Genomic DNA, 15,505 nt, shown 5'->3' on the forward strand with positions numbered 1-15,505 from the left:
TGCAAGAATAATACAACAAATAAATAAATTGGCATAATTTATTCTACATCTTATTGATAGGAAAAACATTAAGATAAATAAAACCTCTTTAAAAGGTATATTCTACTACTTCTATGCTTTAGATAGGTGATAAGTTATGTGTTCTTTTCCTAGTTTGTTTTGAACAATTAATAAAAGCTTTTGTTTATCCTTGTTAAATCTTTAAAATCAACCATATTTATAGGTACCCAAACCAAGTACTAAGTTAACCTTAACTATGAAACTTTTGACCTTTTTATTACAAGAAAATGACCTACTACTACTCCTACTTAATATGTTATTGGCAATAACAATAACAACATTGAAAGAAAAATGACAAAAATAAGAAAATACTAATGCAAATGACCTATTTTTAGAAGTTAAAAAAAAAGTTAAAATTACTGTGTGAAATAATTCTATTGAACTTACTTGATGTAAAACAAACCTGTAAAACATTGAATTCCTGAGTACAAAGAGAGATGATATTAAAAATAGCAGTTGAAGGGCTGGAGAGATGGCTCAGTGGCTAAGAGCACAGGCTGGGTTCAATTCCCAGCACTCACATGGCAGTTAACAATTGCCTGTAATTCTACCTCCAGGGGATCTGACACCTTACACAGACATACATGCAGGCAAAAATACCAATGCACATAAAATAAAATTAAAAAAAATTTTTTTTAAAAGAAAGAAAAAATAGCAGTTGAATAGTAGTCAAAACAACAATTAAAAATATACGGGTTTTAATTAAAAAACAAAAAAACAACTAATTCTGACTGGAGAGATGGCTCAGAAATGAAGAACACTGACTGCTCTTTCAGAGGATCCTGGTTTGATTCCCAGCACCCACATGGCAGCTCACAGCTGTCTACAACTCCAGTTCCAGAGGATCTAACTTCCTCTTCTGGCTTCCATGGACACTGTACACACATGGTGCACAGGTATCCATGGAGTAAAACATTCATGCACCCCAAAATACAAATAAATGAAATTGCAAAACAAAACAAAACAAAACAAAACCCTAATTCTAACTGGAATTATAATTCAGTGGAGTAAATTTCAGTAAATGGACTAATTATATATAAGAAAATCTTTAGTTTGAAAGCTAAATAGTATTTTAAAAAATACTCTAGACTCAAATGTAATTTATATAAGAAAATCGAAATAACCACTGGATATTTCAGAGAAATTTCAGAGATATTTCAGTGACAAATTGCCAGAAAATTTTAACTGTAAAAAAAGCCGAGGCATGTGCCAAGATTCATTTCAATCACCACCTCAGTATTATCTCAATACATGTAACACTATGAACAGTTATTATTATCCTCAAACTGATGAGGGACGTGTAAATTCAAAAGGTTAAATAATTTTCCTGAAGCCTCGGGGCCATTTATAAGAAATTAGGCTGGGTGGTGGTGGTACACGCCTTTAATCCCAGCACTTGGAGGCAGAGCCAAGCGGATCTCTGTGAGTTTGAGGCCAGCCTGGTCTACAGAGCGAGATCCAGGACAGGCACCAAAACTACACAGAGAAACCCTGTTTCGAAAAACCAAAAAAAAAAAAAAAAAGTAAATAAAAAGAAATTAGAATCTGAACCTAGATCTTTTCTTAGAACAGTGACAGAACATGGAGAAGAAATTACAACTATTTATACTTTTTTAAAGGAAAAAAGCCATATATAATGAAATATTTTAAAATAGAAACTTAGGAGAGAAAAAAATGTGTATTATCCAACCCCCCAAAAAAACTGACATAAATCTGCTTTTAAAGGTATTAATTAAAGCTACAGTAATAAAAGCATTAGCTCTGCCTGCCACCAGTACATGGCAATAGCAACACCTGTATTTTTTTTTTTTCCAGAGCTGAGGACTGAACCCAGGGCCTTGCACTTGCTAGGCAAGCACTCTACCACTGAGCTAAATCCCCAACCCACAACACCTGTATTTTTAATGAATGGGTTTAAAATCAAACTTGAGTCAAACATGATTGTTAACACATGCCTGACACCCTGGCACTAAGGAGACAGGTAGGATCTAGGCCAGACTGGGCTACACAGCAAGATTCTGTCTCAAGAACACAATAGAAAAAGCCAGGTATGATGGCACATGATGCCTATAATACTAATGATTAGGAAGGAGGTGATTAGGAGTTCAAGGTCATCAGCTACAGGGTGAGTTTTGAGTCTAGCCTGAAGTATATGAGACCATTTCAAGAAAAAGTGGGGAGGGGAGGGGAGGGTGGAGAGAAAATAGAAGGAAAAAAAGGGCACTACACCTTCCTATTAAATCTTACCAATATGTAGACCATAATTAACACAATGAAGAATCCGAATACTGACTACCATATAAGTACAGTATACTATAAAAAGTATACAAAAATAAAGACATAAGAAGAACAAGGAATATAACAGTGTTCAGCTTTTAAGTTATTTTAACTTTTTATTTTATACTCTTAAAATTTAAGTAGCTTAAAAAATTTTAAATAAAAATTTCAAAACATAAAACAAAGCAATTTTAATGGTATTCCTTTGTACTATAAATACACAATTGGTACACAAGCTTATTGGTTTATATGAGAGCAGACATATAACCTTGTTTCTAGAGGAAAAAGAAAAACTTCCACAATCTCTAGCAAAATGCAAGTAGTCTTCCAGAACATAAGCACACTAGGATGAGAACAGCCAACATTGGTAAAGAAGTAAATGCAATACTAGGGCGTTCAGAGACGTTTCTGATATACTAGGAACAGAGCACTAAAGAACCTCTTCACAAAGTAATGTCCACACTCATCAAGAACCGCATCCTTTCAAGAACTCTCCATTTTTCTGTTTCTGTTCTTTCTTCCAAACTTCCCCTTTCTGAAAACTCCCACATAGATAAAAAAAATACCTAACATTATTCTCAAAACTTAAAATATATGTGTGTGTGTGTGTGTGTGTGTGTGTGTGTGTGTGTGTGTGTAGGGGGCGGGGAGGGGGGTTGGTGTATGAGTGAATTCTCACTTATCAAATTGTATAGCCACCGGAAAGCGATGACTTTTTTTTTTCTGAAATAGAGCATACTGAGACTCAGTAGTTAAAGAGATATCATTTCATTATAAAAATAGTAAGATAAGTATTCATACCATCAAACTGGTCTTCACCTTCTGTCATTAGTTCATCATCAGAGCAAATACTCAGAACATTTACCAACATTTCTGTCACTATTCAAAAAGAAAAGAGATATATTAGATGCCTATCTACAACTGCCCACATATACGCAGAGCGATAATTCAATAGGATAGCCTGTAATGGCAGGAATGACAGAATTTTAAAAACTGAAAAACTTTAAAATGAAAGCAAATAAATAGATTAGAACTCTGAGAAACTAGAGTTAGAATTCAGAGACACCAAAGATCTGCTAAAAAATACAAGAGTTTCCATAAATAACATATGAGTGGATTTATAGAGGACATCATACATTTTATGAAGAAGTCATAAAAACTATAAAATAGTCTTATAGATAAAAGCAAAGTAGTTGGGAGTCCAGAAATAAAACTGAACAGTTAATGGCAACTCAATTTTTTACATGGATGCCAAAAATAATTTAGCAGATAAAGAATAGTTTCCAAAAACTGCCTATCTACTGAAAAAGAACAGGTTAGACACCACCCATACTACACTAATATGAAAACTAACTCAAGATGGAACAAAGATCACTAAAATTGTAAAACAAAAAAAAAAATTACAGGGGTAAATCTTTATGGATTAGGTAATTCTTAAGAATTATATTAAATTTCAGGCGGCGCTTTTAATCCCAGCACTTGGGAAGCAGAGCCAGGTGGATCTTTGTGAGTTTAAGGCCAGTCTGATCTACAGAGCGAGATCCAGGACAGGCACCAAAACTACACAGCAAAACCCTGTCTTGAAAAAAAAAAAAAAAAGAATTATATTAAATTTCATCAAAACCATCAACTCCTGAAACAAGCCACATTGGCATGTGCTATGCTGTACTCTGAAGCAAAGGAACTAACTAACCTTGGTGAGCCCCAGGCCAGTGAGAGGGCCTGTTTTAAAAATCAATGTAGAAGACACAAGAATGAACAATAACATCCAAGGTTGTCCTCTGGCTTCCACAGTCTGTGCGTATCTAGGCACCCAGATGTAGCTGTACCAACTTACACATAAACACGTACACAAAAATAATCAAAATAGGGGCTGGAGAGATGGCTCAGGGGTTAAGAGGGCTGTTCCTCCAAAGGCCCTGAGTTCAATTCCCAGCAACCACATGGTGGCTCACAACCATCAATAGTGGGATCTGATGCCCTCTTCTGGTATAAAGTCAACAGAGCACTCATACATACAAAATAAATAAATAAATAAATCTTTAAAAAAAAAGAAAAAGAAAAAAGAAAGGGAGTGGTGGTGGAAAGAAACCAGTACAAATAAAAACAAACCTCTACATATTGTACAACTCAATTTATATGAAATATTTATAATAATCCATGGAGACCATACGTTAGGAGTTGCTTATAGCTGACAACGACTGGTTAGAGGAAGAGATGGAGTGACAGTGATCAGCAGCACATAAACTGAAATGGAAACACTTCAGAGATTAACATGCCCCCCCCCCCGCCCCTGTATGATTTGTAAATTTGTGAAACATTTCAAAAACTTTTTTTTTTAAAAAAAGAAAGAATGACCACTAAATGAAGACTGGTGGTATACACTAGAAATCTGGGGAGAATGAGGCTAGAGGACCATGAATTCAGGGCAAGTCTAGGTTAAATAGCAAGAGCTACATAGACAGACACTGTCTCAAAAAAAGAGTCTTACAATAAAGGTCCTTAAACTAGAAACAATAATCAAGAGTTTACCAATTCATTTTAGCTATGTGAAAATATGAGCAGGGCAGTGGTGGTGCACCCCTTTAATCCTAGCACTCAGGAGCCAAAGGCAGGCGGATCTCTGAGTTCTAGGCCAGCCTGGTCTACAGAGCGAGATCCAGGACAGCCAGGGCTACACACAGAAACCCTGTCTTGAAACACCCACGCCCCTCAAAACAAGAAAATATGAAAAATGTTCTCCGCATATACATATATTTACACATCCATTTTCCCTTTCTCAAAATGGTTTTATATGCTCTGTATTAAGAAATCAACACGCCGGGCGGTGGTGGCGCACGCCTTTAATCCCAGCACTCGGGAGGCAGAGCCAGGCGGATCTCTGTGAGTTCGAGGCCAGCCTGGGCTACCAAGTGAGTTCCAGGAAAGGTGCAAAGCTACACAGAGAAACCCTGTCTCGAAAAACCAAAAAAAAAAAAAAAAAAAAAAAAAAGAAATCAACAAACGTTTTAATGTAGACTTAAAAATGAGTCTCCATATTATAGAGATACAGTCTGAAATAGCTATAGATTAAAAAAAAACTGCTTCAGACAAGTTTAGCTATACAGAGGTGATAGTATAGGAATATTAATGACAAAGGGTTGGTGATTTGATAACTGTACAAGGTGAATAACTGGTACACAGGAATTCATAATATGAATTAAAAATTTTCCAGTGTTGAGATTTTGGGCAAAGTGGGGAAGGAGGAAGCTAGCCCAGACTCGCCTCAAACTCAAGATGTAGCAGAGGATAACCTTAAACTCCTGATCCTCATGCCTCCACCTCCTAAGTGCTGAGATAAAACTGTGGACCTAGTCCAGCTCCATTTTTTTTTTTTTTAAATGAAATTAGAAAGTGATTCTGGCCAGGCGGTGGTGGCGCACGCCTTTAATCCCAGCACTCGGGAGGCAGAGGCAGGCAGATCTCGGTGAGTTCGAGGCCAGCCTGGGATACAGAGTGAGATCCAGGACAGGCACCAAAACTACACAGAGAAACCCTGTCTCAAAAAACAAAAACAAACAAACAAAAAGAAAGTGATTCTGAAAAAGAGAGAAAATGGTTTGTGACTATAATCCTATACTTTGGAGGCCGAACCAAGACTGAAATGAATTTGAAGTCTCACTCTGTAGCCCTGGATGGCCTGAAGAGCATAATGTGGCTTTGAACTTGCAGCAATACTTCTGTTTCCACCTCCTGAGTGCAGGTATTACAGGAATAAGCCACTATGCCCAGCTTTATGAATCCTCCTGTTTTTCTTTTCTAAAGATCATCTGGTAGCAATCAAATGTAGGATCAACAGAAGTCTACTGCTCTCCATCTTCTTTTCACTTGTAGCAGGCAAACAGAAGTCAGCTTAAATTTCCTGATCTCTCAAGAAGTGTACAATATAAATTATTAAATTCACTTATGGGCTGTGATCTGTCTACTTACACATTCATAGCAGAAACACATTAGCTATTATGAAATAGTACACAGAGGATAAGATAACTAAATTAGAACCCACAAAATGACCATTTTCCTCTTTACTTTATCCTTTTGATGCCTATACTCCACCCTCATGATCTTATATTAAAGTAGTTGAGCTGCAATCTAGCCTAGAGACAACACAGTGAGAGAGATGATTTCTTAAATTCCATTTAGCTTGATGATGCTATGATTGAACTATTTCTCATAGCCCCAAGATAGAAGGCTGTAAGTGTAATGCATCCCTTCCACCTAAGCCTTTAACTAGTCCTCTTCTCAAATGCTAAAATGAGTAATTCTATCTCCATATAAACTTAACGTAAGACCTACTGGGTAAATGAAGAGTAGAGGCAATCTGCAGAAACTCTAACATACAGTGTCATTAATTCTAAATTTTAGAACCAAAAATTGCCTTGGCAGAGGTGACATATCACAGAGAAAGGAACATTTTGTAACATGGAAGAGGTGTGAAAAAAACAGAGGAGGTATAGAACAAAATGTTTTATAATTCTATCTGTATTCTCAGATTGTCAATTTGCCACATATGAAATCTGATGCACTGCCTTTTTTTTTTTTTTTTTTTTTTTTTTAAAAGGAGAAAAAAGAAAACAAAGAAAGAAAAAGAATGAACACTAACATGGAAAAAAAGGCAACAAAATCCTAATTCTACACAACTAGGAAAAAAAAAAAACCTCTTAAACAGTATTTATTTTCTTTTTAAAAGCCTAATGGTTATTTCTCAAAGGTAAAAGTTCTAATGGCTATGTCTCAACATTTGTCAGAAAGCATTATTATTAAAAATATATTCATATTTTTTATATAGGAGAATATTAGATTTAATAGTTAGATAGAACCTGGATTTTTCTACTTCTCTTAGAATACAGATGCACTATAAAATAGCTAACATTGCCAAAATGAAGGCTATTAAATTCTCCAATAAACTGCTGTGATAAATGGTGTTAGAATATGCAGGAAGTGTCCATTCCAAAGCAAAGCTAACCCTCCATAAAAGATTTAGGCTTAAAACAAAACGAAAGAAAATCCAACAGCTGAAGACAACATAGGCTATTTATAAATCCTCTCCCAGTCCCCCAGACATCCTCACATGGGGGCTGTAAACATCAAACCAAAATATCTTTGAGGCTGTCATATCCACACCCACAGACACAAGTAGAGCTGTAAGCACAGTGGAGCCAGGTTTCAGTTTCCTCTAGCAAGTATGTGTCTATGATAGTAAACTGGAGTAAATGTAAAAGTAGTAAAATAATTATTTTGTAAAAACAAAAACCAAAACAAAACAAAAATCATACCTTTTTCTCCAACAAATGGTAAAGACCATGTGAAGACATCCATAAAATTGGGCAACCAGTAAGGATGAGGAGAACAATTAAACTGTCGAATATTCATCACATTATTTTCATACTTTAGTACAGCAGCTGCAAGGTAAGTGCAATATCAATAGAGCAAACTGTCTTGAGGCTGAAGAGCATCAAACACATAAAGCACAGTATCTGCCTAAGATAGAGGGACGAGCAGAATATGGGCTTGGTAGGAGGAGACCGGAATGAAGTTTTTGCTATAACACACATTATTTTTCTTTTGTAGACAGGATCTCACTGGATAGCCCTGGCTGGCCTGGAATTCACTATGTAGACCAGGTCAGCCTTGAACTCAGAGTTCAGCCTGCCGCTGCCTCCTGGGTGTTAACATTAAAAGTCTGTGCCACCATACCCCATTTAAAATATATAAAAATATTAAGTGTTTACTCATTATTAATGAAATTTTCAGATTCTTTCCAGAATGCTTATTTTACTTTACAATCCAATGATGAACATGCACTTTAATAAATCCAAAATTGTGAAAATCAATTTTTAGGGGAAACACAGAATGGCAATGGGCAATTTTCTAGTTTTTTTTTTTTTTTTTAATCTCACAAAGTTGAGGAATTAAAGAAGATCCTTTTAACTACAAGCAAGCTAATAAGAACAGCTAAATTCAACAAGGCAAACAATTAAAAATCCCCACCAATTTAGATATTATAACTGGACAAATGTTTCTTTCACTTAGTATATGAAATCAGGTGAAACTACTTCAAAGATATATTTTATTCATTTAGCAAGAAAAATATCTATTCAAATAACCAGAAGAAAAAAAATATAACTAAATAATCCAAGGAGACATATTCACCTCAATTTTAGATATCTTTCTTTCTTTTTTTTTTTTTTTTCCAGAGCTGAGGACCGAACCCAGGGCCTTGCACTTGCTAGGCAAGCGCTTTACCACTGAGCTAAATTCCCAACCCCTTAGATATCTTTCTAATGTCCCAATATAATCATAAACCATAACCAACTTAAATTTCAGGTACTGGTTATACTACTTTCTGGAACATGGAATTAGAAGGGCTAGATTCAAGCCTAAAGTACAGCATGCATTAGCTATGCAACTCATGATCATTTAACTAGTCTGTTCATTTATAAAATGGAACCAAAACATCCACCCTCTCTATCTTAAAAGTTTAAGATCAGAGAATGTATAACACATGAAACTGTTAAAAAAAAGTATAAAATATATTATTTTTTGCTGTGAGCCTAGCCTTTTAATAGCTGAGTCATCTCTCTACCCATAAAATATTTTACAAATATAATGTAATTTTTTTTTCAACTCAGAAATGAAGGTTTACTTTGGCTGGTTTACTCGAAAGTAAAAAAGGTTTACTTTTGAGATTGTAGTTCATGATTAATTTGCCTGGTGCTTTGATCTCAGATGATATCTTACATTATGGTAGGGAAACATGAACACAGAGACCTGTTCACCTTATGACCTGGTGGATTATCTCTTCTCCCTTTTATTTTAATGAAAAGCACTGAAATAAAGATGTTAAATCCAACATCTGAAATTCTGGCTAGCCTAGAACCAAAAGCAACCTTGCTCTGTGTTACCTATTAATTCAATAGGTATGCTTTCCCCCTTATACAACTCACATGTTGAAGAAAAATATTTTAAAGGTAAGCTCAGAAATTTTAGGCTGATACCAACCTTTCAGACTTTTTACTTAAAGGAGAAAAATAAAAATCTAGAAAATTGCCTTATGGGTGGGAAAGAAATATCACAAATATGCTCATTCTATATAAACACTCAAATCATAAGCATCAATTATGCACAAATCAAAACTACTAAGACATTTGATTCTGACAGAGTAGACTCAGTAGTTTAAAAAATTAAAAAAAACTGATTTCCTAGCCTCCTAAGTCCAACTTCCTAAGGACAGGCACCAAGGTAGCAGTCAACTGAATACTAACTACTCGCTCCTTTTACATTAAGAGAAAACAGCTGAAGAGTGAGGGTACTGGCCGACAGATGCAACAATCAGTTCTGTTCTTGATAAACTTAGGAATGTTACTTTTCAAAATGAAGCCATATTTCATTAGGTATCTATATATTCCTATAGCATATTCTATATCAAAATGCTCTAGTATGCTGTTTAATCCCAGATAAAGTCTAATCTTTTAACTGTCATCTACTGCCATCAAAAACACTTTCAAACGGTGACCCACATTTAGCAATGACCTCATTATCTTTCTAAATGTACTTTTTAACTTCCTTAACTTTCTGTTTTTTTTCTCCTGGCACATCTACTCTAGTCTGCCTCTGAAGCTATAAAATAGTCAACTGAAGTCTAGACATGTCGAGACAGAATAGAAGCTGGCCTCTAAATTTTCTCCTCTGAATATGTGAACTATGTAAAACCCTATCTCATCTTCCATGTCCCTGGAACATATTTAACTAGAATATAAGCCTGAAGCATTCTCAATCAGTAAGTTAGGTTCAGAATAAAGTGAAATCCAATCTTTATAGTCAGATCAAATTAGGAGCAAAGGAGGGCAATGGATGCCACTGGAATCGAAGGTAAAGAAGAAGGGTATAAAACAAAGGCTAAAGGTAAATAAAAGAAAGAGAAGGATATCTTTAATGTAGACCACAGGGGATTATTTTTTTTTTAAAGGTTCAAATAAAATCTTGAGCACGTAATTTAAGACTACTGGGACAAAAGAAAATTTTAAAAATTAAAAAAAAAAAAAAGAAAACTTGTACTCATGAACATAAAACAAACAACATGATAAAGTAAACAAGTAGACACTGCAAATAAACAAAACGGTGATAGCACCAACTCTAGACAGACACAAAAACATTCTCTCAGTTATAAGGGAAGATTTAAGAGAGGGGACTTAAGAAAATCATCTGTGGTTGTACTTAACTCAAAATCATCTGTGGATGTGCTTAACTCTGAGCACTTTTACAAATGGCTTTATGAGCAACAAGTTGTAGAGCAGGTTGCACACAACTTGGTTGCACATTTTCAATTTTTTTTTTCTCTCCCCTCCCTTATATCTTAGTTTTTTATGAGACTTGGACAGTTTCAAACAGTGCCCCCTATTATTTTTTAAAGTAAGTTAAAAGGCTAAGTTGTCTATACAGTTTTTTTTTTTTTTATCAACAACATCTTACCTTTATTATTGTAGACATCTAAGTAATTAGGTGCCGAAAAAATTGTTATTAATGAAGGGAACCCTGTAGTTTGACTTTTTCTGTACATTCTATAGCTGCAAAACAAATAGCTTAATATGCATCGTAAAGCATCAATCATGATTACTAAGTATGATTTGTATTAAAGTGTAAATTTGGGTCAGGGAAACAGAATTCTTACCCTGCATCTTGAGCTTCATGAGCTCTAATAATCGATAACAAATTATTGTTTTGCAAAAATTCACACACTGCTGGATAGCTGTAGGGGGAAAAGAATAAATTAAGTAAAACAATTCTTTTTGTATGAAGCACAAACTATGTTACATAATTAAAATGTGATAAGTCTTGGACATTTTTCCTTACTTATAAAAATAAGAACATCCTCGAACCGTATTATGACTAAAATGTTCTTGTGATTTTTCATTTCCAAAGTCTTCAGAAGGATCAGACCATAGCAAGTCACACATTGGTCCAAATGCAGGTGGCTCTTTAAATCTATCTAACTGTGAAATAAAAGACACAAAGAAGAAATACTTCAAGTGAAGACAGAATGTACATAAGAAAGGGATAGCAACTTGAATACAGTCTGTACTATAATGTTTTAAATGATCAAGAGGTATTTCCTTGAAATTAGTCTATTAACCAGTACATTAATTTTTATCATTACCTAATCTTACCAGGGAAAATAAATCTGATGCTAAATTTGATGCTTTTAAAAACTCTCTAGCTAGGCAGTGGTGGTGCATGCTTTTAATCCCAGGACTCAGAAGGCAGAGGCAGGCGGATCTCTGAGTTCAAAGCCATCCTGGTTTACAAAGAGAGTTCCCTATCTTAAAAAACGAAAAAAAAAAAAAAAAAAAAGAACAACAACAACAAAAAACCCTCTCTAACCAAAAATTCTGTGAACAGGAACGAACTTCAGAGGTTGGTTATACTCACTCTCCTAATATCATCCAGTGTGTGTATTTCTGGTGAAAGTCCACCATGAACACAAAGAAATTGTTGGTTTAGAAGTGCAGCAAGGGGCAAGCTGTCAAAAGCTTCCATACAAGCTTCATAGACTCTTTCGGAATACTTAATTTTACCTAGAAAAAGAAAAGGATTAGCATTTGAAAATTCTTGGTTATTTTAAATTTGTTTTTACATTTATTCAGGTGTGTGTGTATATATGTGTGTGTGTGTGTGTGTGTGTGTGTGTGTGTATGTGTGTGTGCGCGCGCGCACACACACAAGTGCATATATGAAGAGTAAAGAGCAACTTATAAGATTCAGCTCTTTCCTTCCAAAACATGGTTTTGGGTGATTGAACTCATATTATCAGGTTTGGTCTCAAGTGCCTTATCTGTTGAGCCATCTCACAGGCATAATTATTCCTAAAATATGTACCAATACTGGATTTTTATTTCTTATCCTCTTCATAATATTTTATAGTTTGTTTTCTTTTTTAGTGAGTTTTGAACAGCTAGTTTCAATTATTAAAGGGAAATATTCTGAACTGACCAAGGAAACTGTAACACAGCAAACACCTAAGTGGAGTCAGAAGTTGAGACTGGGTGAAAAAGCAACAACAACAAATCAGCGAAAATGAATTTACGGCACAAGGTAACTTCTGTATCATGAATACAGTGGTGGGCAATACTATGCAACTGTTAAAATTCACAGAACTACAACACCATGAAGAATGAAGTTTACTATACATAGATTTTTTTTTAAGCCTCTTCCATCCTAAGATTCAACAAAAATTAGCAAAGTTATCAGCCTCACAAAGATAAATATTTATTCTCTCTAAATTTATTTTGGATATGTAGTAGACAGTCCCAAAATATTATTAAAAACAAGTAAATAAAATTTCTAAAAACAGTTCAACTTTGAACTTCCATAGGACTAGTAAAAAAAAAAAAAAAAAAAAATTAAAGGGGCTAGAAAGATGGCTCAGCAGTTAAGAGCACTGACTGCTCTTCCAGAGGACCCAGGTTCAATTCCCAACACCCACATGGCAGCTCACAACTGTCTGTAACTCCAGTTCCAGGGACCCAACATCCATGGCAAAATACCAATGCACATAAAATATTTTTTTTTTTTTTTTTTTGGTTTTTCGAGACAGGGTTTCTCTGTGTAGCTTTGCGCCTTTCCTGGAACTCACTTGGTAGCCCAGGCTGGCCTCGAACTCACAGAGATCCGCCTGGCTCTGCCTCCCGAGTGCTGGGATTAAAGGCGTGCGCCACCACCGCCCGGCAAAATATTTTTTTAAAAAAACTAAAACTGGAGCTGGAGAGATGGCTCAGTGGTTAAGAGTACTGGCTGCTCTTCCAGAGGTCATGAGTTCAATTCCCAGCAACCACATGGTGGCTCACAACCATCTACAATGATATCTGGCACCCTCTTCTAGCATGCAGACAGAACACTGTATACATAATAAATAAACTTTAAAAAAAAATTAAAACTGTACTTTGGGATTAAAGTTTTAACACTAACTTAATTCTAATACTAAATAATCCTAAAATTATTATTACAGCAAGACCACCACATCATCACAATGAAATTTAAAGTTCACCCACTTAAACTGGATGAGTACCAGGTTCCTTTTATCTAAATGAAGGCTTAAAATAGGCAATGAAGCAGGAAGCCAATCAGAAACACATGAAAGACAAAACTCCATCAAATCAATCATTTACTTTTAAGGAAATATACACATTCCTGAGTTCAATACGCTTTTAAATTTCTAGGTGTTTTAAGTGACATTTTTGATGGATATTTGATAGTTACCTTAAAAAAATAAAGCTTAGTTCTCCGCCCCCCTTTATTTATTTCTGACTTCAAGAAAGAAGTCTATCTTACCCACAGGGTGTCCCGGCTGAGAGCTACTACTAGAGAGGTCTTATGGTCTTACTGCCTGGGACTAAATGTGGGAAAATATGCACATGTGGTCTGGAGAGATGGCTCAGCCACTAAGAAAGGCTAAGCTCACAACCAAAAATATAAAATATGCACATGCATGGGAGTAGGGAAGATTATTAAAACCACAATCTTTAGTTAACAACCAAACATAAGAAAACTCCTGGGGCTAGGGATATGGCTCAGCAACTCTGAGTGCTTCTTGCTCTTCCAAAGGATGGGAGTCTGAGTCTCAGCACCCACGCTCACAACTGCCTTTAATTGCTCCAGGGACTTCCGATGCCTCTGGCCTTCACAGGCACTGACACTCACCAATTCCCAGAGATATACATACACATATACATAATTATAACTAAATCTAAAAAGAGAAAAATCCCTATACATCTAGCACCCAGGGACTCTTAACTGATAGATCAATTGTTTAGTAATGTGGTTTAATAAAACTTTTAATTTGAACTCTTAAATCAACATGCATTTTCCATATTTCATCTTATGTTTGATTGCCTCATTCTTGAAGTTAGATGGCTGTATTCTATGTTTCTTCTTGTCTCTATGTCTCTACTTATTCTTTCTCTTTTTTTTCCCTTTTTTTTTCTCTCTCTCTTTTTTTTTTTAAAGACAGGGTCTCAATATGCACCCCTGGAAGTTACTATATAGACCACACTGGCCTCAAACACAGAGAGATCCGCCTACCTCTGCCTCTTGAGAGCTAAGATTAAAGACATGTGCTGCCATGCCCAAGTAGTTCTAAAATTACAATCAGTTCTCTGTATTAGTGGGATCTTCATCTGTAGATTAAGTCAACCTTGGGTCAAAATTATTCAGAAAAAAAAAATGCCTTCACAATAAACACATGACTTATTTGTTCCTTTTTAGTATTTCCTAAACAATACAATTAACCTTAAGTCATATTCACAGCATTTATGCATATTAGGCATTAAAGACAGTCTATGAGAGGATATAAACAAGTTATAAGCAAATACTATACATTGTTGAGACTTATGCATATATATTTTTGTATTTGTAAGGGGTCCCTCTAACATCATAGAATTAAACTATTTTTAGAACTTAATTCAAAGACTTAATATGGTTGTAGATATTAATTAAACAAGTTTGAAGTGTGAAAAAGGCCAACATCTAGTGGCTGATAGATTATTATTGCTTTATTTGAAAGAAAAAAGGAATAAATACTGTAGGTTAAGAATTTTAATTCAAGTCTGGAGAGGTGGCTCAGTGGTTAAGTGTATTTGTTCTTCCAAAGGACCCGAGTTCAATTTCCAGCACCCACACAAAATGACTCACAACCATCTGTAACTCCAGCTCCAGAGGGATCTGATGCCTCTGGCCTCCATGTATACCACGACACATGTACACATACATACCCAAACACACACATAATTTAAAACACTAAAAATAAACTTAAAAAATACTGAGTTCATTAACAGTATGTTTGAAATGTTCTATAATGATGACAAGATAAATGTATGTTTTTTGGGATGCCTCAAAATGGAGACATAGAAGTCTATAAAGGAGGACTGGAGAAATGGCTAAGAGATTAAGAGCACTGGCTGTTCTTGCAGAAGACCAGAGTTAGGTTCCAATCTCCCACATGGCAACTCATAACCATCTGAAATTCAGATTCCAGGGGATCTTCTGAACTCCAGGCACACATGTGGTGCACATACATACACGCAGGCAAAACACCCATACACATAAAATAAAAATAAATAATTTTTTGATAAAAACC

General features: G+C 35.3%; 1 protein-coding gene across 4 annotated transcripts in view; it reads right to left on the bottom strand.

Moving 5' to 3' along the window:
- Nucleotides 1-15,505, bottom strand: part of Ppp3cb (protein phosphatase 3 catalytic subunit beta) — a 47,330-nt gene that overhangs the window by 14,185 nt on the left and 17,640 nt on the right. For all 4 annotated transcript variants that reach the window (XM_059273806.1, XM_059273804.1, XM_059273805.1 and 1 more), the window contains exons 5-10: nt 11,803-11,948; nt 11,227-11,366; nt 11,045-11,122; nt 10,846-10,940; nt 7,650-7,775; nt 3,139-3,216 (exon numbers count right to left, since the gene is read on the bottom strand). In XM_059273806.1, coding sequence (XP_059129789.1) covers nt 3,139-3,216; nt 7,650-7,775; nt 10,846-10,940; nt 11,045-11,122; nt 11,227-11,366; nt 11,803-11,948 — 663 coding nt within the window. The remainder of the gene's footprint in view (nt 1-3,138; nt 3,217-7,649; nt 7,776-10,845; nt 10,941-11,044; nt 11,123-11,226; nt 11,367-11,802; nt 11,949-15,505) is intronic.

This window comes from Peromyscus eremicus, chromosome 9 (assembly GCF_949786415.1).
Source record: "Peromyscus eremicus chromosome 9, PerEre_H2_v1, whole genome shotgun sequence".
Classification (NCBI taxonomy): domain Eukaryota; kingdom Metazoa; phylum Chordata; class Mammalia; order Rodentia; family Cricetidae; genus Peromyscus; species Peromyscus eremicus.